The sequence below is a fragment of the Oryctolagus cuniculus genome, chromosome X (genome assembly GCF_964237555.1).
Source record: "Oryctolagus cuniculus chromosome X, mOryCun1.1, whole genome shotgun sequence".
NCBI lineage: Eukaryota > Metazoa > Chordata > Mammalia > Lagomorpha > Leporidae > Oryctolagus > Oryctolagus cuniculus.
In genome coordinates this window covers 132,892,125-132,919,684 of record NC_091453.1, presented here as the reverse complement: position 1 = coordinate 132,919,684, position 27,560 = coordinate 132,892,125, and the positions used below count along the sequence as shown (strand labels likewise).

Below are 27,560 nucleotides of genomic sequence, written 5' to 3'. Positions count from 1 at the left end.
CCAGTGGAAGCCGAGTCCAGGAGAAGCAGACCTGGGGTAGAGGAAAGACAAGCTCAAGTGTCCTGTATAATCACTGTTGGGGAAAGACAGACTACCTTCAAGCCAGGGGAGATGGAGGAGGACCAGGGCAAAGAACCCTTGTAGAGTTCAGGAAGGGGGCAGAGTGTTACTGCTAATGGTGTGTGTGTGTGTGTGTGTGTGTGTGTGTGTGTGTTGCAGGGTAAGCAGTGGGGGATGGGAGCTCTGAGAAAGAGAAGACATGAAAAGAACAACATAGTGCAAATAAAGGCAGGGTGATGGGTCCCTAGACCTTGGTCACCGTGGCCAGCTGAATGCAGGGCTCCCTGACAGAGAAGAGGCAGACCACAAACTCTGAGAAGTACTTTAATGAGAAGTGGCAATGAACTGGGGGACAAAAGCCAAACTGAACCTTGGGAAAGACAGGAAACCCTGGCAGAGCAGCACAGCAGAGCCTACCAATGAAACACAAGTAGAAGGGGGTACTGGTGTGGTGTAGACCCTGGCTCAAAAGGTACCAGCAGCTTCTGCAGACGGGGAGACTGTATGCAACCAACCAAGGAAAGCAGAGTCAGGCAGTAGCCGCCAGTGGGTGGCAGCCCTCAGGCCTCCCAGACGGCTCTGACCATGAAAGGGCGTGGGATGGGGCCCACTCACCTCAATGCATCTGAGACTTGTCATCAAGGCACTCTTTGGCCGCTGCAACAGACAGAGGCACAACTAGACTCTCCAGGTGCAGGGAGGTGGGAACCCTTCCCTCACCCTGTGGGACAGGACTGACTCAGCCACCCCAATACCCCGTTCAAACCTGGCAGTCCCCAGCCCTGAGAATGACCCACTCACTCAAGTTAAAGAGAGACAAGTTTTCCAAATTGGAACATAGTGCTCGAGTAGTTCTGAGACTCTGGTGAGGAACAGAATCATCCAGAATCTGATAAAACATGTACACTGCCTGTCAAGCAGCAGTTAAAGAGAAAATACATGCCGAGTCTCCAAACGGGCTAAAACATGATTCCCGGACTTCCTGGCGAAGCGTACATGTGGTTCAAAGGACGTTATTTCTATGTGGGTGGGGATGGAAGGATGGACGTATAGACAGCCAGGTAAATGAGCACAAGGTTCCAGGGCCAGGTCTGCCAGAGTCTCCATCCCACAAGAATGGTGGTCCCAAGTGGCCCCCTACATCCTCAGCCCAGCCCCACGCTGCCCCAGCCCGTGCACTAAGACACCTGGTCTTCCCTTGCTACCCAGCCTACCAAGTTCATCTTTCAGTCTGTTGACTTCCCTCTGCAGCACATGACACTAGCCCAGCAGACAGGGGAGAAAGCAACATGGTCAGTATGCTCTTACCTCCTCCCTCTCCTTCTCTCCTCACGCGCCTCTGGCCCTTACTGCCAAGCACCCACCCCCACCCCATCCCAAAGCCCAGCGGCTAAACCGGAAAGGGGCCATCCGTCGGGAAGGAGGTGCTCTCTCTTCTGGAGGGTGGGCGGTGGGAGGGGAATGAGCTTAACCGGGACACAGACCCCGCTGCTTAGGCCTAGAGAGCATTACTTGAGGGCAGGATTGCACTGCAGGCGCTGGCTGCCTCCTTCTCTGTCGCAGATGATGAGCTGGCCCATGGTCGTCTGAAAGAGAGCACACAATGTGGCTCCCTGGGCCGAGGAGAGAGGCAGAAAGGGCTCTCTGGTCCAGCCTTCCCGGCGCCCTGGCTTAAGGCCAGCCCTGCCACCCTGCATCATTTCTCACAGAGGTGTCTGAGCAGGAGGAGCAGTTTGGGTGTAAGGTGAGGACTTGGAGTGATGGAGCCAGTTCCCCCTCCACAGCCCCCTCCATTTCAGGCAAATCTTCTCACCTGTCGGTGGGGGCACCCTGGCGTTGACATCTCCCTGGGCCATAGCCAGGAGCTGTGCGTTTCCTGGAACTCGAGAGCTCTTGGTCTTGGAGTCTCCCTTGCTCCCTACTCCATGACATGCAGACAGGCGAGACGGCCTTGACCTGCTTGCTGGAAACTAAAACAGAAATTTCTGGCTGGCTGCTTGTGTGTGTGCGTGTGTGCACGTGTGCGTGTGCGTGTGCGTGTGTGTGTGTCGGGGCTGGGGTGAAGCAGGGTATAGAGACGGGACGCAAAAGCCTAATCTCTGCAGCACTTTCTCCCGGGGTTGCCAAGGGCCACTTCAGGGCAAACAGCAGGAGTTAGGAACACCCAACCGTGAAGGGGTTGACCAGTGCCCCTTCCTTGTTAGGGCCCCCTCCCCCGCCCCTCTGCCAGGAAGAGGCCGACATCAAGTAAAGAGCTGAGAGGAGTGCCTGGCACCTCGGAAGCATTTGATCCTCTTAAAATGGCATCAGAGGACAGAGGAGCGGGGGTGGGGCGTGGGGGTGGGGAGATGTGTGTGTTGGGAACACGTGTGGGGCAGAGGAAACCACTGGAGGAGAGATGGGGAGGATGAGGGTGCCCTACTCACTTGGCCCTTTGGGGCCGGCTGGCTGAAGCGGTCGGCATCTTCTTGGGCCACCAGTTCAGGCTCCTTTGTCCTGCTGGCCGCAGGCTTCTTCCCGGTATGGTGCCTGGGCTGTTTGGGGCCCCAGGGGGCCACGGCATTTTTCTCAGCTCTCCCAAGTGCTGGAAGGCCGGAGACCAGAGGGTAAGCTCCCAGTCCTGGGGGAAATTCGGAGAGATAGGCCTGGGCTTTCCTCCCCAGGACAAGTCTGGGGACACTGCCAGCCACGCCCTTCTTTTCCGGGGAGGCCTTGCTCGGAGAGGCCTGGGCCACGCGGCTGGACTTGCCGCCTCTCTTCCCGCTGACCGACTCCACCGTCTTCTTTGCCGGCGGCTTGTGGGGAGCAGAGATTCTGAGCTCCCCAAGCAAGGGAACAGAGGCTGGGAGAGCACCTGGCTCCCCAAGGACGTCCCGCGTGGCGGCGTCTCCGGGGTCCTCCGGGCCGCTGGACTTGGCAGGGCTTCCTTCCCTGGGGACAACCTCCCCAGCCGGCAGCGGCAGCGGCAGCGGCAGCGGCAGCGGCAGCGGCAGCGGCAGCGGCAGCGGCGCCTTCGGGGTCTCCTCTGAGGGCAGGTTGGAAGGCTCTAGGTCTGACGGCCGCTGGCTGGCTGGAGCGGGCTCCTGGGGACCCACAGCGGGATTTCAGGCGCCTCTCCGGTTCCTGCCCTTCCCCAGACCCGCCCAGGGGCGAAGGAAGGAGGTGGCAATGCCCGGGGGGAGGGGGGCCCACCCAGGCCACTTGCCCTGCCCTCCTGAGGCAGCCCCGCCCAACCTCTCACCCAGGCCGCCCTCATCTCTGCCATCCCGAGGGGGCGTCCTCAGCCAGGCCGCTGTTGCCCGCGCCCCACGGCCTCCACGGAACACCTTGGCCCCTCGACGCCCGTCAGAAGCCCTCACCGGGGCCGCCGCTCTTCGCGACCACCGCCCTCCCGGTGACGCCGACCCAGAGCCCCGCACCCCGGCACTCACCTCATCCCCAGCCGAGGAGCTCATGTCTCCAGAAGCACAGCGAAGCTCGCGGGAGAGAGGGAGCGATCCTCACCCGCACAGTCGTCGAAGCCGGTCTGAGGCGCACGGCAGAGCGCACGGGCTCTGCGGCCCGCCAATCAGCGCTCGCCTCGTAGCCGCCCTTTGAGGGGGCGACCAGTGAGCGCGCAGCGAGCGAGCGCCGTGACCTGGGGGCCCGCCGTGGGAGGGGCCGAATTCCAGATTCCGAGCCGGCGGCCCCGCCCGCCAGCTGCCCGAGCTCGGGCCTGGGGCTCTGCAGTGCGGAAGGGGCTGCCCAGGCTGAGCGCCGTGGCTGTGACCCGTAGGAGGCATGCTGCGGCCCGCGAGAGGGAGCGGTCGATGCGCGGCTGACCACCCGGGCCGAAGAGCAGAGCGCGCTTCCCTGTCAGCAGGGGCGAGCACGGGGTTCTGTGCAGGCCGGCCTAGGAAGTACCTTCGGCTTGGCGAACTCCCTAGGCCGTGGAGGCGGGAAAGGCACCCCGTGCTACAAGTCAACGAGTGCTCGTGGCCACTACAGCTCTGCCTGCTGGCCGGACTGGAACTGCGGATCCAGGTCTGCACCACGCCCCAGCGAACTCAGAGGAGAGGGAATTCCTGTGCTCACCATCAGCGATCTGCAGATGCAAGCCAAAACCTCGAGCCACTTGCAGAAGTGGCTCACGGCAGAGCCTTCCACAGTGTTCATGCCACTGGCATGAAAACACACATCTGCTTTGATGCAAACAAAACCTGGGAGATTCATGCCAATATAAGGGGTGTCTTCCAGAACTTCCTGGAAAGTGTGTGATATGGAAAACTGTGTGGATTTCAAAAGGGTCCCCCCCCCCCAAAAAAAGCTTATCTTTTAATTTTGCTCTCTACAAAAACGATTTATCTATGTATTTGAATGGCAGAGAGTTACAGAGATGGAGAAAGAGAGAGAGGAACTCGACTGCACCAGGCGCTCTTGTTTGATGGCTAGTGTCCAGGGTGGAGTTCCTGATCCTGGGCTTCAGTGTAGCCCCGCCTGGGCTGTTGCAGGCATTTGGAAGTGAACCAGGGGTTAGAAGATAGCTCCTTGTCATATGGATAGGATGAAGTGTCAAAGAGACCATATAAATAGCATCACGTGCCTGGTAATAATAATAGACAGAATTAAAAAGGAGGGAATGTCCAACATGGGAAGCAGTTCACACAGCAGACTCATAGAATGACAATCGCTTTAAGTAACACTCTGACCTCAGAATCGGCCCTTAAGGCATTCTGGTCTGGGTGGAAATCCCAGGGGAGCATTTCAGGCAAGGTAAGGAAAGACACTGTGGCAAAAAACGTTCTACATGAAGGACCTCCGTGGGTGAGACTTTAGTTAGTGGAAAGTGTAGGCAGCCTTTGGACAAATCAAGGCCAGTCTTGGCTTGTGGATTTCTTGGGATAAGAAAGTCACATACTCCCATCCTGAAGGAGGATGATAATCAAGAACGCTCTGTTAAAATTATCTGTGCCACCGGAGGCCCCGATAAGTTGCTTACGTATGTTGTTATCTTTTGTGCTTCTTTGTGCTTCTTTGTGCTGGTTATGTATAAATACCACCGAGACATTGGAATAAATGAGCCTTGATCAGCCTTGTTGTCTTGGCTCCATTCTCTGCGATCGCTTGCCTCTCTTTTAGGTCCCTCTCCCTCCCTCGGGTTCCGTTCGACTGGTGCGGCTGACCCGCACAGAAAGAAGCGGCCACCAAAGAAGGATGTACTTTGCTCTGAAGGGAGGAGAGAACTTCCACTTCAATTATGGCCTTATCCAAATACTGATGGAGTCTGTGGTCACAAAAGGCTTCCATAGCCTTGGCAGCTCATTGCAAGAGCCTTGGGTGATTGCTAACAATTAAATCAGAGTGTTATTGTTAAATTAACAACAAGAGTCACTGTGCACTTACTCCCCATGTAGGACCTCTGTCCTTAATGAGTTGTACCATGAGAATTAACTGCAAAACTTGTTCTCAAGCAGTATTTTCTACATTGTGTGAGTGTGTGAGTGTGTGAGTGTGAGTGTGTGTGTGTGTGTGTGTGCAAACTGTTGAAATCTTTACTTAGTATAGAGTTGCTCTTTTGTACATAAAGATTTTTATAGAAAACTTGTATTTAGTAACTATAAATTTTGAAAGTACAACTTTTGGATTACAGCAGTTCCTCCCCCCATAACCACCCTCCCACCCGCAAACCATCCCATCTCCTACTCCCTCTCCCACCCCATTCTTAAGATTCATCTTCAATTAACTTTTTTTTTTTGACAGGCAGAGTGGATAATGAGAGAGAGAGAGAGAGAGAGAGAGAGAGAGAGAGAAAGGTCTTCCTTTTGCTGTTGTTCACCCTCCAATGGCCGCCACGGCTGGCGCACTGCGGCCGGCGCACTGCCCTGATCCGAAGGCAGGAGCCAGGTGCTTCTCCTGGTCTCCCATGGGGTACAGGGCCCAAGCACTTGGGCCATCCTCCACTGCCTTCCCGGGCCACAGCAGAGAGCTGGCCTGGAAGAGGGGCAACCGGGAAAGAATCCAGCACCCCGACCGGGACTAGAACCCGGTGTGCCGGCGCCGCAAGGCGGAGGATTAGCCTATTGAGCTGCGGCGCCGGCCTTCAATTAACTTTAAACACATAAAGATAATTAACTTTATATACCTAAGGATAACTAAAGATGAATCTTAATGAAGAATGGAATGGGCGAGGGAGTAGGTGGTAGGACGGGAATGGGGGTGGGAGGGTAGGTATGGGGAGGAACCACTATATTCCTAAAGTCGTAGCTATGAAAATTGTATTCGTTAAATATAAACTTTAAAATAAAAAAGCAGATAGCTCTTTCTCCTTCCCTCTCTCCCTTCATCCCTCCCTCCCTCCCCCCTCCCTCTCTGTCACTCTGCCTTTCAAATGAAGAAAAATAAACAAACAGTGTAGCAGCACAAGGTTATGAGGAAACTGGTGTCTGGCACAGTGCTGGTGGGCATGTAAATTGGGACAGCCACTTGGCAGGGTTAGGTGGCGGGACCTGTGGATAGCAAGCCGTTTGCTTCCTTAAGCTCTTGTCCTTCTTCTGAACACTGCAAATATTATCCATCGCATATGAACTGACTCCCGAGGCCTGTAGAAAGCAAACTGCAAAACAAGGTATGGAAGAGGCTACCGTTTGTAAATTGAACCCTGTGTCTGAACTGTGTACTGTTATTGGTGTCTCTGGATGAGGAAAAAGGTACAGAGGGGGTCAGCAACTTGCCCAGAGACCTGGAGCTTGTCAGTGTCTGCAGCAGGACTGAAACAAGGTGGCCTGGGCTCAGGGCTCAGGGTCAGGGCCCAGGGCCCAGGGCCCAGGGCCTTGCTTTGTTTGCTGTGTTTGTTGGATTGTTTGCCTGCAGCACGCATTTCTCCTGACAGGAGGGCTGCTGGGGCCTCATGTTCTTACTTAACAGTAGCAAACCAAACTTTGTGGTCATGTCTCAAAGAATTGAGATTGGTGTACAGAAACCTTACATAACTTAAGAGGATGAATGCATTTACAGGTGTACCTGAAAGCCGTTTCCAACTCAAGGCAGGTGCAACCTGGCAGGAAAAGTGAGTAGGAAAGGACACTGGGTCCCAAGGCTGGGACACCCGCCCCTCTCCTCTGTCAAGACCAGCGAGACAGAAAGAATAGCTGGTTCAGCAACTCTTGCCAGCCTCTGAGGAATCCTGGACTGTCAGCTCTGCCGCATTAATACCCTGCACAGATCTGCAGACTGTGGTCAGGCAGACACACCAAGGCGCACCTGGACTTCTCACCTCAGCCACGTAGTGACCGAGCCACACAGCCTAAGGTTTACATCAAACGTGTGTACAGGGCATTGAACATACACCAAGGGAACAGTGAGTGAACTTGAATACAAAGTAAAAAAAAAATCAGCAACAAGTTCTACAATCCAGTGTTGATATCAGATACAAGCTTCAAGGACACCTTTCTTTTCAAAGGCTTATTCCAGCTTCACTTTTGCCAGGGAAAATGTATCCTTCTGGATCAGCTCATGCTGCAAATGCTACCCACCTGCTCACAGTCTTTTTAGAAGCATTTGTGTTGGACGATGGAGGGGCCCTGCTCATCATACTCCCGCTCAGTGATCCACATCTGCTGGAAGGTGGACAAGGAGGCCAGGACGGAACCGCCCATCCACACGGAGTACTTTCCGCTCAGGGGGTTCGATGATCTGCGAGGACAGGGAGGGAGCGGCTCTAGTCAATGCTGCCTTCATGGCAATGCCCCCACCCACTGCGCCATGCTCTGGTGACAGGCCACCCACACACCTTGACCTTCATGGTGCTGGGTGCCGGGGCAGTGATCTCCATCTGCATCCTGTTGGCGATGCCTGCGTCCTTGGTGGGGCCACCAGACAACACAGCGTTGCTGTACAGGTCCTTGGGGGATATCGATATCACATTTTGTGATGGACTTGAAGGTGGTCTTGTGGTTGCCGCGGGACTCCATGCCCAGGAAAGAGGGCTGGAAGAGCGCCCTGGGAAAGCAGAATCCTTGGGCATTGATGGGGATCACGTGGCTGGCCAACGGGCAGCTCGCTCTTCTCACGGGGGCAGGAGGAGGACGTGGCTGCAGCCATCTCCCACTCCGTGTCCAGGGCGACGTAGCACAGTTTCTCCTTGAGGTCGGGCACGATTTCCCACTGGGCCTTGGTGGTGAAGCTGTAGCCACATTCTGTGAAGATTCATGAGGTAGTCAGTCAGGTCCTGGCCAGCCAGGGGAGGGCGTACCCCATGTGGATGGGCACCATGTGGACAACTCTGTCGTCAGAGTCCATGATGATGACAGGGCCTTGCTTTGCACAGAAAGAATTCAAACTGTAAATGTCCATTCCCTCTATGGACAGCAGATGCACTCCCAGGTCTCTCTCCTGAGGAAACACTGGTGCATGGTGTCTGTAAGGACTCATGCCCTGGGGTGTTAATGGTAGGAAACAACAGGAAATATCTATGTTTCCAACAGTAAGGGAATGGGCAAATGCCACACAGACTATTCCTCCAGCAAATTACAATGCAGCAGCGAAAAGGAATGGATGAGGCTGTGTTAACCCAAATTTCAAGGGCATTGCAATGAGCGTAGAAAGCAAACTGCAAAGCAAGATATAGGATAGGCTACGATGCGCACATTAAAGCCCTCCCTCCAAAGCATCCTGTAGCTTCTTTGTGGATGCGTATGCCAGGCTACAAATTGCTCACACACACACACTTGCACACATGCACATAAACACACACCCACACACATATGTACACAAACACAACTGTGCTTCGAGGCTGATCTCTGGGTGTTCTATAGGAGTAGTCTGAGGAGAAGAGTATGAAGTGAGTTCCAGCCCAGGCGGGGCCGGTCTTTGGGGGCTGAGGCGCCGAGGCCGCCATCTAACTCGCTGCGCCCACAAGCCCTGGCCCGCGGATGGTACCAGAAGAAGAGAATTTATCCAGAGATCAAAACCTGAAGCAACTCTAAATGTGCCTGATGGCTGTGTTAATACAATCTGTTGGAATGGCACTGGAGAATGTATTTTATCTGGCTCAAATGACACCAAGTTAGTAATTAGTAATCCTTATAGCAGAAAGGTTTTGACAATTGGTTCAGGGCATCAAGCAAATATATTTAGTGCAAAGTTCTCACCATGTACGGATGATAAGCAGATTGTATCCTGCTCTGGAGATGGAGTAGTATTTTATACCAATGTTGAGCAAGATGTGGAAAGTAATAGTGCCAATTCACGCGCCATTCTGGAACTACTTATGAGATTATGACTGTACCAAATGACCCTTACACTTTTCTACCTTGTGATGAAGACGGAACAGTTGGGTGGTTTGATGCACACATCAAAACTAGCTGCACAAAAGAAGATTGCAAAGATGACATTTTGATTGACTGTCGCCGTGCTGCCACATCCATAGCTCTTCATTCACCAATACCATATTATCTTGCTCTAGGTTGTTCTGATATTGACTGTCGCCGTGCTGCCACATCCATAGCTCTTCATTCACCAATACCGTATTACCTTGCTCTAGGTTGTTCTGATAACTCAGTATGAAGACATGATCGCCGAATGCTGGGCACAAGAGTTACAGCGAATTATGCAGTGCGAGGAGTCACTGGAATGGTTGCCTGTTTTATTCCTTCCCATCTTAATAATAAATCCTGCAGAGTGACACCTCTGTGTTACAGTGAAGATGGCCAAGAGATTCTCGTTAGTTACTCTTCAGATTACCTATACCTTTTTGACCCAAAAGATGACACAGCACGAGAATGTAAGACTCCTTCTGCAGAAGAGAGAAGAGTTCCGACAGCCACCAGTTAAGCGTTTGAGGCTTCTTGGTGATTGGTCAGATACTGGACCCAGAGCAAGGCCTGAGAGTGAATGAGAATGAGATGGAGAACAAAGTCCCAGTGGTGTCACTGATGCAGAGAATGTCTGATATGTTATCAAGATGGCTTGAGAAGCAAATGAAGTTGCACAGAGTAATAGAGGACGAGGAAGATCTTGACCCAGACGTGGAAGGAGTCAGTCAGATGTTTCAACTGTTCCTACTGGCCCATCAAGTCCGGATTTGGAAGTGGGTGAAACTGCAATGGATGTAAATACTCCTTCTCATCAATTACCTTAACCTTCTATGACTTCTACAGTATCAGCTCCAGCCCATTTGACCTTATCTTCCACAGAAAGCCCTCATTCTACTTCTTTGTTATCATCTCCAGACAGCGAACAGAGACTGGCTGCTGAGGCATCTGGGCACCATACACATCATCAGTCTGGTCCCCCGAAGTCATGGGTTGCTGACTCCTGCTCAGAGTGACAGCACCCTGTAGAGTCTGCTGGTGCTGGCCCCCTACCACAGAGCCCCACAGGAGCATGGAGGCAGCCTAGAGAGGGTCAGATTCTCCTTCTGTGGTTAACAGCTCGGATCCATGTCCCTTGACAAGCAACAGGATAACAATAATGAAAAGCTGAGCCCCAATCCAGGGACAGGTGAAGCAGCTTTAAGTTTGCCCTATAGCACAGAAGAAACAACCACAAGCACAGTAAGACTGAACTTTACAGATGAATGGAGCAGTACAGCCTCAAGTTCTAGAGGAAATGGGAGCCATTGCAAATCCGCGGGTCAAAAGAATCACTGGTCCCACAGAGCTCTGTACCACCACCAGAAGGAGATAATGAAACAGGTTTTGAAGAATCATCAGAGCGTGTGACAAAATGTCAAGAAGGCACTAAAGGACTTGATGTACCTTTCCCCTCCTTCCATTATCCCTGCGCCCCCCCCCCACATCCTCCCTTTTGTGGAGAGCCTTGGTGCCTAAGCAGACCTTCTCAACTCCTTGCATTGCAAATGGAAAAACAGATAAACTACACAGGGCAGCTATGAAACAGATGAGAGGGAAATTCCCAGAGACTTCAAAGAGCCCCCTACTCTTCTGCCAGCTGCCTTCTATACCTCTCCCCAATTCCCTCCTAACGGGATGAAACCTGAGTCCCAAATGCACCCAGCACAGTCTCTTCACAGGAACAGACTCTTGCCAACCTCTGTGCTTCCAGTACAGCAACCTGTCTCTGTTGAGGTCGGTCTCCATCTCCTTTTTCTCTCTCCTTTCTCGGGGTACAAAAGACCAGAGCCCCACACTATTCCAGACCTAACAGGCACACATCTGCAGAAAACCTAGATTGGAACAGTACAGATACAGCACAATCAGATGTACTTGCAACTGAGCCACTGGGTTCCAACTCGGGAGAAAGGAATAACTTCAATCTTGGTAGCTTTTGTGAGGTTCCAGAAGAATCCTCTTTGTCCAAAAAGGCAAGGAACCAGAAACTTCAGATCGGACTAGCACTGAGAGTACTTCCAATCCAAATTCACCAATCCTGAGCCTCAGGCCCAAACAGAAGCCATCGAGCCGTCAGCTCATGAGGAAACATCAGCCAGGGATGCTGCTCTTCAGGACACAGATGATAGTGATGATGATCCCAGGTGCAAGGTATCCAGCAGGACCTGGTGATAGACGCTCTGCAGTTGCCCGCATTCAGCAGTTCTTCAGGTGGGGAAAAGAAAGAACATTAGAAGGCCACTGGTAATGGTGGTTTATAAAGGCCATCGCAACTCCAGGACAATGGTCTAGCCTCATGCGGCATAGATTATGACATAAAGATCTGGTCACCACCAGAAGAGTTAAGGATTTCTAACCGAAAGCTTGCTGATGAAGTTATAACTCGAAACAAACTCATGCTGGAAGAGACTAGAAATACCATTACAGTTCCAGCCTCTATCATGTTGCAGGTGTTGGCTTCACTGAATCGTATTGGAGCTCACCAGTGGGAAGGTGACATGTCAGATGGCTCTGGCCAGGAGAATGAGAACGAGGATAAGTAATAAGCACCTCTCTTGGCAAGCACTTAGATGTTCTGAAATTTGTATAAGGCAATTTATTATATGTTTTTTCTTTACAGAACTTTAGTGCATTTTTTGGGAGTTTTTCCCCTTTTTGGGGATAACCTGACATTGGTTTGGAATGAATGTGTGGATGAATTTGGGAGAGTGCATAAGACAAAACAAGCAAAATGTTTTTAAAACCTTTTCCGTGTATGAGGAGTGCTAGAAAATACAAAGTGCAATACTTCCCCAAACCTTCGGTTGTGGGAACTTGGATCAACATTGAAGAGTAATTTTCATTATAGTGAAAATGTTGGTTCAAATACTATTCTACACTTGCCAAAAAAAAATGTGCTTCAAGATGGTTATGGAAAAATGGAATTGGAAATCACTACCTGAACTTAGAATCATGATTACTGGAGACAGGAAAGTGTGGCAGAGGGGTAGGAGGAGGTGCGGTGGCAGGTAGCAAACCACAGTGATGACTAGCGGTCATGCTCATGAATTATATGCTGTATAAGAACCCAAGGAGAGGAGCTGGGAGAAAGGTGGGGAAGTGGGGGTGCTGATTGCCTGCTGTGGATAAATGTTGCACTGTGCACCGTAAAGATGTACAAATCTCAAGTACAAAACACCAATTTCCCAGAATAAACTTTTAAGAAGTTAGCTTTAGAGGAAGCTGTTTGAAGGAGACAGAAATTCTCTGTACTCTTTGTGACTCTTTTGTAAGTCTAAAATCATTTCACAAGAAAAAGTCAAACATGGAAAAGGTCTGAAAAGTCCTAAAAGACTGGACATAAATTGTGTCTGATTCAAGAAGCCAATAAAACATCTACAGGATAAACATTAAAAAAGTACAAAGGAAATAGATAAGAGCAGATGTTGATGAGTTAGAAAGCAAAAAATTAAGAGAGATGCTCTTCAAAATACGTTCGTTGACAAGCAAACGGGGTGAGCTAGAACCCTCGAGCAATATTGTGGCCAAGTGAGTAGGCCATGCTCATCTTTCCCTCTCCTTCCGTCTTGGCTGCCATCCACTGCCTGAGCTCTCTGATCTGTATCTGGTGCATGGCAGCCTAGCACAAAGATTTCCTGGTCTTTCTTGCCACTAGGATTGATCCTAAGATTAACTTCGTGTCAATGGGCTGTAAGCAGGGGGCTTTTGTTTAGGAAATAGGAACTCTTTATATTCTAAAATCTAGCTACTCACTTGGTCAGTTTTATGCATAGCAAATATCTTCTTTCAGATTGTGGCTTGCTTTTTTAAAAATAGATTTATTTATTTATTTATTCAAAAGGCAGATATAGAGATAGAGAGCTATCAATCTTCTATCTATTGTACCTGTTTTAGTCCTCAAATGGCCACAGTGGGGGGGGGGAGAGGGAGAGAGCGAGAGCGAGAGAGCGAGTGAGAGAGAGAGCGAGAGAAAGCTATCTTCCATCTGTTGCTTCATTCCAGAAATGGTCACAGTGGCCAGGGAGGGGTCGAGTCAAAGCCAGGAGCCATGAACTCCATCTAGGTCTTCCACGTGTGTGGCAGGGGTCCAAGTACTTGAGCCATCACCTGCTGCCTACCAGGATACACACTAGCAGACAGCTGGAATTGGGAGCAGAGCTGAGACTCAAATCCAGGCACTGGGATATGGGATGTAGGTGCTCCAAGCAGTATATTCATCACTAGGCCAAACACCTGCCCTGTTTTTTAGCATTTTTCAGTGCAAAATAGAGAATATATTGTTCTCTGACTACAACCCCTGCTATTTTAGTTGTCGCATCTCGTTACTCTGCTTCTGGCTGTTCTTTGTCTTCATCAACATACGTTTTAAGAGTTGGGAACACAATTGCTGCCCAAGATTGACCTGACCGTGTGTCTTGTCCATCTTGCTTGTAAGCTGTGCTACGCAGGTGGCGCCCCATTGGAAATCCAGGAGCCCAGATCTAACATGGGTGCCTTGTGCCCCATTGCTTGCTCTCTCCACCACCTACACCCACACAGTCCAAACAGACTGTCTGGATAGAGGCAGCTTCTCGCTGTCGAACATGACACATTTCTGAAAATGCTTGCAATCCAAACGTCCAGAAACTTAAGGATAGATGCGGGAGTTGCGAGGAGGGTATTTATTGTCTAGCAGCAACCCAGCACACAATTGAAAGGGCCCACACTAACCCGGGGCCCAGTGCTGAAGGTACCTACCAGCCAGAGCCACCAGATGTGGGTTCGAGTATACACTTGGAGTTTTCTTTTCTCAGCACTCCCATCTACACCGGGGGTGAAGTTGCCAGCTCCCTTGCCGACATCTTTGCCCTCTATGGTGAACTGCAACATTTCCCCTAGTTCTTAATCCTCCATTTCAGCCACGCCCTCAGCCTCTTGACTTTGGTGTTCCTCCCTCTAGTGACAGAATACATCTCCATGCCCCACTGATACTTGTGTTGAGCTAGACTCTCCCTACTTTAGCTCATCAAATACCGACAAAAGTAACAACCTGCTAATTTGACCCTGGGCCTTGGGAGACATCCTGACCACCCCCTTGCACTTTTGTCTTCATCACGAACATAGTATGTGCTCCCTCCAGATCACCTTCTGGCCCCAGAAGAGAGACCGAGTAGGGCCATCCTAGCTACACGGTGTTCCATAGTACTGCACTATGCAGGGACACTTAAGGCTTTTATTCAAAATTCTCACAAGTCCCAAGAGTGCCTTAAGGAGCATTCTTGCACATACGTGTTACCTGCATGCGTAAGCATTCTGTGGCACAGGTGCATCGAGGCGGCATGGTGACATAAGATGCCAAAGCAGGTCTTTCCCATCTTCCCAAAGCTCCCAGTTGTGAAGAAGGGTCCTCGGAAGGCCTCCCGTTCTACATAAAGCGGACCACCTGTGCAAGACCAACCGCCCCCTGGAGCTCCCTCACACAGAGGGCAGAAGAGGAGGAGTTGCCTTTGGAGGGAAACCATCCTTCACCCCAGGTCCTCCCACTACTGGGGAGGGTGCAAGGGCAAGTGCCCCAACTGTGCAGTCTCTGTGGGCAGAGACTGACATCATGTTTCAGGTTGGGCATTTTCAGAGCCCCCACCAGGCCTGTATATCTGCCCCGGTGTTCTCAGAGTAGCAAATGCAGAAGACGAGGCCGCTGCCAGCTGCCAGCTGCCAGCTACCTCCACCCCAACAGAATAGGTCATCCTATGTGAGTGGACGTGCACCCACTCACATCCCCCACCCTGGCGTCTTTACCTAAACACTCAGCGGTGCCCTATGCTGCAAACACTTTCCATTTTTGTGAATTCGATATGTACAAAGTGCTACCTTACTGTTGCTTAGGTCTGAGCTCTGGTTTCCTCTTTAATCAAATGCATGTTCGTGCCTTTTGGCCATTGTCTTATTGGGGTATTTCTCCTCTGGCTTCATGATCTACGAGACGTTGATTATTTTTCTGGCATACACATTGTAGCCCTTGCTCCTCGTGTTGAGTTTGCACTTTATTTGTATTTGAGATGCAGGTGACATTTAGCACTTGTCTATGTTTGTGGCGTCAGATCCTCATTCTTGCGTAATCTCTTCCGATATGCGGACGCCTTGCAAGTCCTTTTCCCTTCCCGTAGTGCCACTCGCAGATGCAAAGCTGCCAGGACAGCTCAAGCCCTTGCACCGTCCTGTCACCCAGCACCCTGCTGTGTGCTGGAGCCTCAGGACTTGGCCCCACAAGTCACTCTCCTGAGAGCAGCCTTCACGTCCTTGTTTCTCAGGGCGTAGATGAGGGGGTTTAGCATTGGGGTCACCGCTGCATAAAATATAGAGACAATCTTGTCTCCGTCCTCGACCTTTTTGGTCTGAGGCCTCACGTAAATATATATTAGTGTCCCAAAGTAGATGGTGACCACAACCAGGTGAGAGCCACACGTGGAAAAGGCTTTAAGCCTGGCCTCGGCTGGGTGGATTCTTAAGACAGCCTTGAGGATACAAAGGTAGGAGATCAGGATGAAACTCAAAGGTACTGGCATTGAAGTAACAGCACACACCATCATCATAACCTCTAGGGAAGTGGTGTTGGAACAGAGCAATTTAAAGATGGCTTGCACTTCGCAGGAGAAGTGATTGACGGTGTTATGCCCACAGAAGCTGATGGGCAAGAGCAGAACGGGTGTAACGGTGAGGAGGAGAGCTGCCATCCATGCAGCCAACACCAGCACAGCGCACACTCGAGAAGACATGACCAGGTTGTACCGGAGCGGAGCTGAGATTGCCACAAACCGGTCGTAAGCCATGATGGCCAGCAGGAAACACTCAGCCAGTACCAGGAAGGCTCGGATGGTGAGCTGGGCAAAGCAGGAGCGGTAGGAGATGGTGGGGAAGTCCTGCAGAGAGTGCACCATGATCAAGGGCACAGCACTGGTGGAGAACAGGAGATCCAGTAACGATAAGTTACTGAGGAAGAAATACATCGGGGTGTGGAGCGGAGAACTGACTCCTACCAGGAAGATGATCATGCCGTTTCCCGCCAAAGTCACCATGTAGAGAAACATGAGTGACCAGAAGAGGGCACTCTGGGATGCGGGGTGCGTGGACAGCCCCAGCAGAACGAATTCCGTCACTCTGGTGTAGTTTCCACTTTCCTGGTAATTCATTTCCTCTAGGCACAGCTACAGGCAGGGAGAGAAAGCAGAGGAGCAGCGCTTTGTTAACCAGGAGTCCATCGGTTAAACCTCCAAGTTAGTCGAAGCACAGCAGCCCATGACACAAGCTCATCTCGGAAACTTTCAGGCCCTGCCTGCCAGCAGCTCCAGCCCCATCTCTGCATCCTGCGCTGGGGAAATGAAAAGGCAGTCCTCTGGCAAAGCGGGGTCGGCAGCCCTGGACTAGCACGCACAGTCTTTGAGGAAGAGAGAACAGAGCATCCACCTAGCCATCTGGCCAAACACATCGCCAGTGATCTCCCGCTCCAAGCTAAACGAGATCTGAGCATGGGAGGATGCACATGGTCTTGTCATCCAGGGGCAGAAGGATGACAGCACGGCGGCACAGGGAAAGGTCCTCAGGTCGATACTGTTTGCTGCTTGATCAAGTTCACTGCTCGAGGTCCCGCGTCCCTTCCCGCACTGGGCCTGAGGCTGAAAGACCCACGAGGGTTTCCTCCCACCTCTCCAACCAGCAGCTCATCAGTCTTCCCAGCAGAGAAGAGAGAAAGGAGAAAGGGAATGGGGACAGGCTCAGGATGTTCAGGGGAGGCCCCCATCGCGAGCCAGCTAGGGACTCTCCTGTTGGGTGCCCCGTTCCCTTTGGACTCTTGCATAGAGGTGGGCAGCTGGGTGGGGCAGGCCAGGCCAGCACTGCTCTGGGCTTGGTTGCAAATGTCCTGGCAGCTGTCGAGGCCTGAACTGACTGCATTTGCAGTGTGAGATCTTGAAGGGGGCTTGCTGGATAAGACAAAGGTGGCTGAGGCCCGTGCCCGTGTTCTTTGCAAAGCCCCTGACCGCTGTGCTAGAAGCGATCAACACATCTGCTGACCCGCCGAACAGCCGGGCACCTCCACTCGCGCATTCGCTACCACCTTCAGCACCGCTTGGTGGAAGTCAACTCATGGTTTTGCCCCATTCCTCCCTAGGTAAATACCATTTTCCACATCTGCCGTCTCATTCAGGGTCTGGGATATATTGGAGGTCTCCAAAAGTTAGAAGCCTTCTCTGTCTTACTCTCCATATGCTGTCCATCAGCAAGCCTTGTTAACGTGCTGGTTGAATTGAATGAGCATTACAGACACATCCTGTGGGGTAGGCACTGGGAAAAATCTTCCCATGTCCTCTCTCTCTCTCTCTCTCTCTCTCTCTCTCTCTCACAGATGCACACACATCTCTCTCTCTCTCTCTCATACACATCCCTCTCTCACACACACACACCTCCCCCCCCTCACACACACACACAACTCTCAATCTCTCCCTCACAGACACACACACATCTCTCTCACACAAACACACACACATCCATCTCTCTCTCTCACACACAGAGCTCTCTCTCTCAAACCCCCCTCGCAAACGCACACACATCACTCTCTCACACACACACACACACATCCCTCTCTCTCACAACACACACATACACACATCCCTCTCTCTTTCTCTCTCTCTCACATCCCTCTCTCTCTCACATCCCTCTCTCTCTCACAAAAACACACCCCTCTCTCTCTCACAGACACACACATATCCCTCCCTCTCTCACACACACTCACACCTCTCTCACAGACACATACATCTCTCTCTCTCACACACACACATCCCTCTCTCTTTCTCTCTCTCACACATCCCTCTCTCTCTCACAAACACCCCCCTCTCTCTCCCTCATAGACAAACACATCCCTCTCTCTCTCACACACACATCCCTCTCTCTCTCTCTCTCACACACACACACTCACCTCTCTCTAACACACACAACCCTCTCTCTCTCTCAGAAACACTCCTCCCTGTCTCTCTCTCACACAAACACACACAACCGCCTCTCTCTCACACACATATATGCATCTCTGTTTCTCTCTCACACACACACACACATCCATCTCTGTCTATCTCTCTCACACACACACCTCTCTGTCTATCACAGACACACACACCTCTTTCACACACACACGCACATCTCTCCCTCACACAAACACCCCCCCTCTCCACACACACATCCCTATCTCTTTCTCTGTCTCACACAGTCACCCCCCCCTCTCTCTCTCTCTCACCACACACACCTCTCTCTCACAGACACACACACACACTTCTCTCTCACACACACACATATCTCTCTCTCACACAGACAGACCCTCTCTCTCACACAGAAACACACATCCCTCTCTCTAAAACACACACACATCCCTTTCTCTCTCTCTCACACACACACACCTCTCACAGACACACACACCTCTCTCACACACACATACATCCCTCTCTCTTTCTCTCTCACACACACATATGCATCCCAGTTTCTCTCTCACACACACACATCCATCTCTGTCTATCTCTCTCACACACACACCTCTCTGTCTATCACAGACACACACACCTCTTTCACACACACACGCACATCTCTCTCTCACACAAACACCCCCCTCTCTCCACACACACATCCCTATCTCTTTCTCTGTCTCACACACTCACCCCTCTCTCTCTCTCTCACCACACACACCTCTCTCTCACAGACACACACACACTTCTCTCTGTCACACACACATATCTCTCTCTCACACAGACAGACCCTCTCTCTCACACAGAAACACACATCCCTCTCTCTAAAACACACACACATCCCTCTCTCTCTCTCACACACACACACCTCTCTCTCACAGAAACACACACATCTCTCACACACACATACATCCCTCTCTCTTTCTCTCTCACACACACTCCTCTCTCTCACACAGACACACACATTCCTCTCTTTTTCACTCTCTCTCTCACACACATCCCTCTCTCTCACTCTCACAAAAGCCCCTCTCTCACACACACACACCTCTGTCTCTCTCACACACACACAAACACACACACATCCCTCTCTCACAGACACACAAACATCCCTCTCTCTTTCTCTCTCTCACACACACACCCCCCTCTCACACACCCCACATCCCCCCCACAGCTCTCTCTCTCACAGACACACACCCACCTCTCTCACAAACACACACATCTCTCTCACACACATGCCCCCCCACATCCCTCTCTTTCTCTCTCTCTCTCACACATCCCCCTCTCTCTCACACAGACACACACACCTCTCTCTCACATACACATCCCCCCCCTCTTAGAAACACACCTCCCTGTCTATCTCTCTCTCTCTAAAACACACACACACACACCCCTCTCTCTCTTTCTCAGGACACAGACATCCCTCTCTATCTCTCTGTCACACATCCCTCTCACTCTCACACACACAACCCCATCTCTCTCTCACACACATATGCATCCCTGTTTCTCTCTCTCACACACACATCCATCTCTGTCTCTCTGTCACACACACACCTCTCTCTATCACAGACACACACACCTCTCTCACACACACATACATCTCTCACACACACACCCCCTCTCTCTCCACACAAACCCTATTCTTTCTCTCTCTCTCACACACTCATACCCCTCTCTCTCTCACACCACATACATCTTTCTCTCTCTCTCACACACACACACCCCTCTCTCACAGACACACAAACATCCCTCTCTCTTTCTCTCTCTCACACACACCCCTCTTTCTCTCTCACAGATACCCACACATCCCTCTCTCACACACACACAGCTCTCTCTCTCTCACAAACACACACCCACCGCTCTCACAAACACACACATATCTCTCTCACACACATGCCCCCATCCCTCTCTCTTTCTGTCTCTCTCACATATCCCTCTCTCTCTCACACACACACACTCACCTCTCTCACACACACACACTCACCTCTCTCTCAGAGACACACACATCTCTCTCACACACATCCCTCTCTCTCTCACACACACTCCGCTCTCTCTCACAGATACACACACATCCTCTCTCTCACACACACACATCCCTCTCTCACCCACACATCTCTCTCATACACACACATCCCTCTCCATCTCTCACTCTCACACAAGCCCCTCTCTCTCTCACACACACACCTCTGTCTCTCTCTCTCACACATACAAACGCACACACATCCCTCTCTCTCACACACTCTCATGCCTCACTCTCTCACACACACCCCTCTCTCTCACACACACCTCCCTCTCTCACAGACACACAAACATCCCTCTCTCTTTCTCTCTCTCACACCCACCCAACTCTCTCTCACAGATACACACACATCCTCTCTCTCACAGACACACATCCCTCTCTCACCCACACACCTCTCTCATACACACACATCCCTCTCTCTCTCACTCTCACACAAGCCCCTCTCTCTCTCACACACACACCTCTGTCTCTCTCTCTCTCTCTCTCACACACACACCTCTCACTCACTTACAACCCCCAATCTCTCTCTCACAGGCACATCCCTCTCTCTCTCTCTCTCTCTCTCACACACACATCCTTCTCTCTTTCTCTCTCCCACACACATCCCTCTCTCTCTCACACACAACCCTCTCTCTCACACACACACTCTTCTCTCTCACACACACACACTTGTCTCTCACACACACACCACTCACACACACACGTCCCTCTCTCTTTCTCTCTCTCACATACACACCCTCCCTCTCACATACACACACACACACACACTTCCCTCTCTCTCTCTCACAGACAAAAACGCACCTCTGTCTCACACACACCCCCCATCTCTCACACACAAAACACATTCCTTTCTCTCTCTCTCTCTCACACACATTCCTCTTGTTCTCACAGACACATACACATCCCTCTCTGTCACACACACACACATCCCTCTCTCTCACACACATGCCTCTTTCACACACGCACACATCCCTCTCTCATACACACACACCTCTCTCTCACATACACACACACACACACACACTTCCCTCTCTCTCAGAGACTAACACACACCTCTCTCACACAGACACATCTCTCTCTCAACACAAAAAACCTTCCTTTCTCTCTCTCTCTCACTCTCACACACATCCTCTCTCTTTCTCTCTCTCACACAGACACACCCCTCTCTCTCTCACGCACACACATTCCTCTCTCTCACAGACACATACACATCCCTCTCTCTCTGTCACACACACACATCCCTCTCTCACACGCACACCCCTCTCTCACACACACATGCACACATCCCTCTCTCTCTCACACACAACTCTCTTTATCACACCCCCCAATCTCTCTCACACACAGACATCCCTCTCTCTCACACACACACAAACATCCCTCTCTCTCTCACAAACACACATGCCTCTCTCTCACACACACAGAACTCTCTCTCTCTCACACACACACATTCCTCTCTCTCTCACAGACGCATACACATCCCTCTCTCTGTCACACACACATACCTCTCTCTCACACACACCCCTCTCTCACACACACATGCACACATCCCTCTCTCTCTCACACACACAACTCTCTCTCTTGATTACACCCCCCAATCGCTCTCACACACAGACATCCCTCTCTTTCTCTCTCTCTCTCACACACACCCCTCTCCCTCTCACAGACACACAAACTTCCCTCTCTTTCTCTCACAGACACACACCATTCTCTCTCTCTCACACACACCCACCTCTCTCTCACACCCCCTTCTCACACACACACACACACACACACACACATTCCTCTGTCTCTCTCTCACACACACATCGCTGTCCTTTTCTCTCTCTCTCGCACACATCCCTCTATCTCTCTCTCACACACACACAAACCCCCCCCTCTCTCTCACAGACACACCACATCCCTCTGTCAAACACAAACACACCACCCTCTCTCTCACACACACACACCTCTCTCACACACACACCCCTTCTCACACACACACACATCACTCTCTCTCACACACACACACACACACCTCTCTCTAACACACACCCCTTCTCACACACACACACACACCCCTCTGTCTCTCACACACACAAACCCCTCTCTCTCTCTCACAGACACACACACATCCCTCTCTCAAACACAAACACACCACTCTCTCTCTCACACACACACACACCTCTCACTCACTTACAACCCCCAATCTCTCTCTCACAGGCACATCCCTCTCTCTCTCTCTCTCACACACACACACACACATCCTTCTCTCTTTCTCTCTCCCACACACATCCCTCTCTCTCTCTCACACAACCCTCTCTCACACACACACACTCTTCTCTCTCACACACACACTTGTCTCTCACACACACACCGCTCACACACACACATCCCTCTCTCTCTCTCTATCTCACATACACACCCTCCCTCTCACATACACACACACACTTCCCTCTCTCTCTCTCACAGACAAAAACGCACCTCTGTCTCACACACACCCCCCATCTCTCACACACAAAACACATTCCTTTCTCTCTCTCTCTCTCACACACATTCCTCTTGTTCTCACAGACACATACACATCCCTCTCTGTCACACACACACATCCCTCTCTCTCACACACATGCCTCTTTCACACACACACACCCCTCTCTCATACACACACACCTCTCTCTCACATACACACACACTTCCCTCTCTCTCAGAGACTAACACACACCTCTCTCACACAGACACATCTCTCTCAACACAAAAAACCTTCCTTTCTCTCTCTCTCTCACTCTCACACACATCCTCTCTCTTTCTCTCTCTCACGCAGACACACCCCTCTCTCTCTCACGCACACACATTCCTCTCTCTCACAGATGCATACACATCCCTCTCTCTCTGTCACACACACACACATCCCTCTCTCTCACACACACCCCTCTCTCACACATACACGCATACATACTCTCACACATACATCATTCTCTCTCACACACACACAACTCTCTCTCTTGCTCACACCCCCCAATCTCTCTCACACACAGACATCCCTATCTCTCACACACACAAACATTCCCCCCTCTCTCTCACACACACATGCCTCTCTCACTCTCTCTCACACACAGAACTCTCTGTCACACACACATCCCTCTTTCTCTCTCTCACACCCACCCTCACACACACACATACCCCATGCTCTCTCTCTCACACACACAACCTTCTCTCTCTCACAGACACACGAACATCCCTCTCTCAAACACAAACACACCACTCTCTCTCTCACACACACACCTCTCTCTCACTTACAACCCCCAATCTCTCTCTCACATGCACATCCCTCTCTATCTCTCTCTCTCTCTCTCTCACACACACACACACACATCCTTCTCTCTTTCTCTCTCCCACACACACCCCTCTCTCTCTCACACACACATCCCTCTCTCACACACACACATCCCTCTTTCTCTCACACACAAACTCTCTCTCTTGATTACACCCCCAATCTCTCTCACACACAGACATCCCTCTCTCTCTCACACACACAAACATCCCTCTCTCACACCCACCCTCATACACACACATGCCCCACGCTCTCTCTCTCACACACACACCCCTCTCTCTCTCTCACAGACACACAAACATCCCTCTCTCTCTCACAGACACACACATCTCTCTCACACAAACACATCACTCTCTCACACACACGCACTCCTCTCTCTCTCACACACACACCCCTCACTCTCTCACCCCCCAACTCTCTCTCACACACACAAATCCATCTCTCTCCCTCAGAGACACACACATCCCTGTCTTTCTTTCTCTCTCTCGCACACATACCTCTCTCTCTCACACACACACATTCTTCTTTCTCACAGACACACACACACACCTCTCTCTCCCTCACACACCCCCCTCTCTCTCTCACACACACATCCCTCTCTCTCACTCAAACACACACACCTCTCTCTCACACTCACACACATACCTCTCCTTCTCTCTCTCACACACACAACCCTCTCTCTCTCACAGATACAGACATCCCTCTATATCTCTCTTTCTAACCCATCCCTCTCTCTCTGTCACACACAAACCCCCCTCACAAATATCCATCTCTGTTTCACTCTATCTCACACACACATCCCTCTCACACACACACCCCTCTCTCTCTATCACAGATAGACACAATTCTCTCACACGCACACATCTCTCTCTCACACACACATCCCTCTCTCACACACACACACATCCCTCTCTCTTCCTCTCTCTCTCTCACACACACACCTCTCTCTGACACACACAAACACACACACACACCCCTCTCTCTCACACACACACCCCTGTCTATCTCACAGACACACACACATCCCTCCTTCTCTCTCTCACACACACACACAAATCCCTCTCTCTGTCACAGACACACACATCTCTCTCACACACACACATCTCTCTCACACACACAATCCCTCTCTCTTTCTCTCTCTCACACAAACAAACCCCTCTCTCTCGCAGAGACACACACATCCCTCTCTCACTCTCTCTCACACACAGCCATCTCTCTCTCACACACACACATCCCTCTTTCTTTCTCACACACACAGCTCTCTCACACACAAACACACATCACTCTCTCACACACACACATGACTCTCCCACCCTCACACACACACATCCCCCATGCTCTCATTCACACACACACATTCCTCTCTTTTTTTCTCTCTCTCACACACATCCCTTTCTCTCTCTCATGCACACACAACCCCCTCTCTTTCTCACAGACACACACATCCCTCTCTCTTTCTCTCTCACACACACAGCCCTCTCTCTCTTTTTCACAAACACACAGCCCCCTCTCTCACACACACACACCTCCATCTATATCACACACACAAATCCCTCTCTCTCACAAACACACACACATCTCTCTCACACACACCTCTCTCTGACACACACACCTCTCTCACTCTCACAAACACACACACATCCCTCTCTCTCTCTCCCCCTCATGGACACACACACATCTCTCTCACACATATCCCTGTCTCTCTCACACAGAAACACACACACACACACCCCTCTCTCTCTCACACACACACACCCTTCTCTCTCTCTCACAGACACAAACATCCCTCTCTCTTTCTCACACACACACTTCTCTCTCTCACACAGATACACACACATCCCTCTCACACACACACATCTGTCTCTCTCTCACACACACACACACACACCCTCTCTTTCTCACAGACACACAAACATCCCACTCTCTTTCTCTCTCTCACACACACACCTCTTTCTCTCTCACAGATACACACACATCCCTCTCTCTCTCACACACACACAGCTCTCTCTCACAGACACACACCCAGCTCTCTCACAAACACACACATATCTCTCTCTCACACACACACCCCACATCCCTCTCCTTCTCTCTCTCTCTCACACATCCCTCTCTCTCTCACAGACACACAAACATCCCTCTCTCACAGACACACACACACCTCTCTCTTACACACACATCCCTCTCTCTTTCTCTTTCTCTCTCACACACACACCTCTCGCTCTCAGAGACACACACACATCCCCCTCTCTCTCCATCATAGACACACACATCCCTCTCTCTCACACACACATCCCTGTCTCTTTCTCTCTCTCTCTCTCTCACACACACACACTCACCTCTCTCTAACACACACATCTCTCTATCTCTCTCTCTATCTCAGAAACACACCTCCCTTTCCCTCTCTCTCTCTCTCTGTCTCACACACACACACACACCCCTCTCTCTCTTTCTCAGGACACAGACATCCCTCTCTCTCACACACACACACATCCCTCTCTCACTCACACATACACAACCCCCCTCTCTCACACACACATATGCATCCCTTTCTCTCTCACACACACACCCATTTCTGTCTCTATGTCACACACACACACCTCTCTCTCTATCACAGACACACACCTCTCTCACACACACACATCTCTCTCTCACACAACCACCCCCTCTCTCTCCACACACACATCCCTATCTCTTTCTCTGTCTCACACACACACACCCCTCTCTCTCTCTCACCATACACACACCTCTCTCTCTCTCTCACACACACACACACATCTCTCTCTCACACACACACACACCTCTCTCTCTCATAGACACACAAACATCCCACTCTCTTTCTCTCTCACACACACACCCCTCTTTCTCTCTCACAGATACCCAAACATCCCTCTCTCTCACACACACACAGCTCTCTCTCCAACAGATACACATCCACCTCTTTCACAAAACACACATATCTCTCTCTCACACATGCTCTCTCTCACAGACACACCCACCTCTCTCACAAACACACACATATCTCTCTCTCACACATGCCCCCCACATCCCTCTCTCTCTCTCACATACACACACATCCCTCTCTCACAGACACACAAACATCCCTCTCTCACAGACACACACACCTCTCTCACACACATACACATCTCTCTCTTTCTCTCTCTCTCTCACACATCCCTCTCTCACAAACACCCCCCTCCCTCATAGACAAACACATCCCTCTCTCTCTCTCACATCCCTCTCTCTTTCTCTCTCACACACACACTCACCTCTCTCTAACACACACAACCCTCTCTTTCTCTCTCTCTCAGAAACACTCCTCCCTGTCTCTCTCTCACAAACACACACAACCCCCTCTCTCACACACATATGCATCCCTGTTTCTCACACACACACACATCCATCTCTATCTCTCTCACACACACACCTCTCTGTCTATCACAGACACACACACCTCTTTCACACACACACACACACACACACACATCTCTCTCACACACAAACACCCCCTCTCTGCCCACACACACATCCCTATCTCTTTCTCTGTCTCACACACTCACCCCGCTCTCTCTCTCACCACACACACCTCTCTCTTACAGACACACACACATATCTCTCTCTCACACAGACAGACCCTCTCTCTCACACAGAAACACACATCCCTCTCTCTAAAACACACACACATCGCTCTCTCTAAAACACACAGACCCCTCTCTCTCACAGACACACACACACATCTCTCACACACACATACATCCCTCTCTCTTTCTCTCTCACACACACTCCTCTCTCTCACACAGACACACACATTCCTCTCTTTTTCACTCTCTCTCTCACACACATCCCTCTCTCTCACTCTCACAAAA

The 27,560-nt window shown here is 51.0% G+C and overlaps 2 protein-coding genes and 2 pseudogenes across 3 annotated transcripts; 1 reads left to right on the top strand and 3 right to left on the bottom strand.

Moving 5' to 3' along the window:
* Positions 1-368: 368 nt before the first annotated feature.
* On the bottom strand, positions 369-3,639 carry LOC138847517 (uncharacterized protein CXorf49 homolog). Of its 2 annotated transcripts, none has more exons than XM_070066573.1 (7): positions 3,492-3,639; positions 2,487-3,143; positions 1,874-2,030; positions 1,573-1,646; positions 1,275-1,320; positions 676-717; positions 369-560 (listed from the first exon to the last, which is right to left on the bottom strand). In XM_070066573.1, exons 1-6 carry the CDS (start codon positions 3,513-3,515, stop codon positions 677-679), a joined length of 999 nt encoding a protein of 332 aa, XP_069922674.1. In that variant the 5' UTR covers positions 3,516-3,639; the 3' UTR covers positions 369-560; position 676. The 2 variants fall into 2 exon arrangements, with proteins under 2 accessions (XP_069922674.1, XP_069922675.1); XM_070066574.1 differs by having other exon boundaries at positions 369-473.
* Positions 3,640-7,586: 3,947 nt separating this feature from the next.
* On the bottom strand, positions 7,587-8,391 carry LOC138847571 (actin, cytoplasmic 1-like; annotated as a pseudogene).
* A 924-nt stretch (positions 8,392-9,315) lies between these two features.
* Positions 9,316-11,932, top strand: LOC138847602 (DDB1- and CUL4-associated factor 6-like; annotated as a pseudogene).
* A 3,687-nt stretch (positions 11,933-15,619) lies between these two features.
* On the bottom strand, positions 15,620-17,166 carry LOC138847570 (olfactory receptor 13H1-like). The gene is made up of 2 exons (XM_070066706.1): positions 17,071-17,166; positions 15,620-16,573 (listed from the first exon to the last, which is right to left on the bottom strand). The coding sequence occupies exons 1-2, from the start codon at positions 17,164-17,166 to the stop codon at positions 15,620-15,622; spliced, it is 1,050 nt and encodes a 349-aa protein (XP_069922807.1).
* Between the last annotated feature and the right edge of the window lie 10,394 nt (positions 17,167-27,560).

Bases quoted from the DNA above. Each gene is read 5' to 3' on its own strand.
- LOC138847517 (XM_070066573.1), bottom strand. From the start codon at position 3,515: ATGAGCTCCTCGGCTGGGGATGAG. The intron at 2,031-2,486 runs GTGAGTAGGGCA...TTTCTGTTTTAG, and splicing joins AGCCGGCCCCAAAGGGCCAA to TTTCCAGCAAGCAGGTCAAG. The intron at 1,647-1,873 runs GTGAGAAGATTT...GCTCTCTTTCAG, and splicing joins CAGGGTGCCCCCACCGACAG to ACGACCATGGGCCAGCTCAT.
- LOC138847570 (XM_070066706.1), bottom strand. From the start codon at position 17,166: ATGGGGGCCTCCCCTGAACATCCTGAGCCTGTCCCCATTCCCTTTCTC. The intron at 16,574-17,070 runs GTGGGAGGAAAC...CCCTGCCTGTAG, and splicing joins ATGAGCTGCTGGTTGGAGAG to CTGTGCCTAGAGGAAATGAA.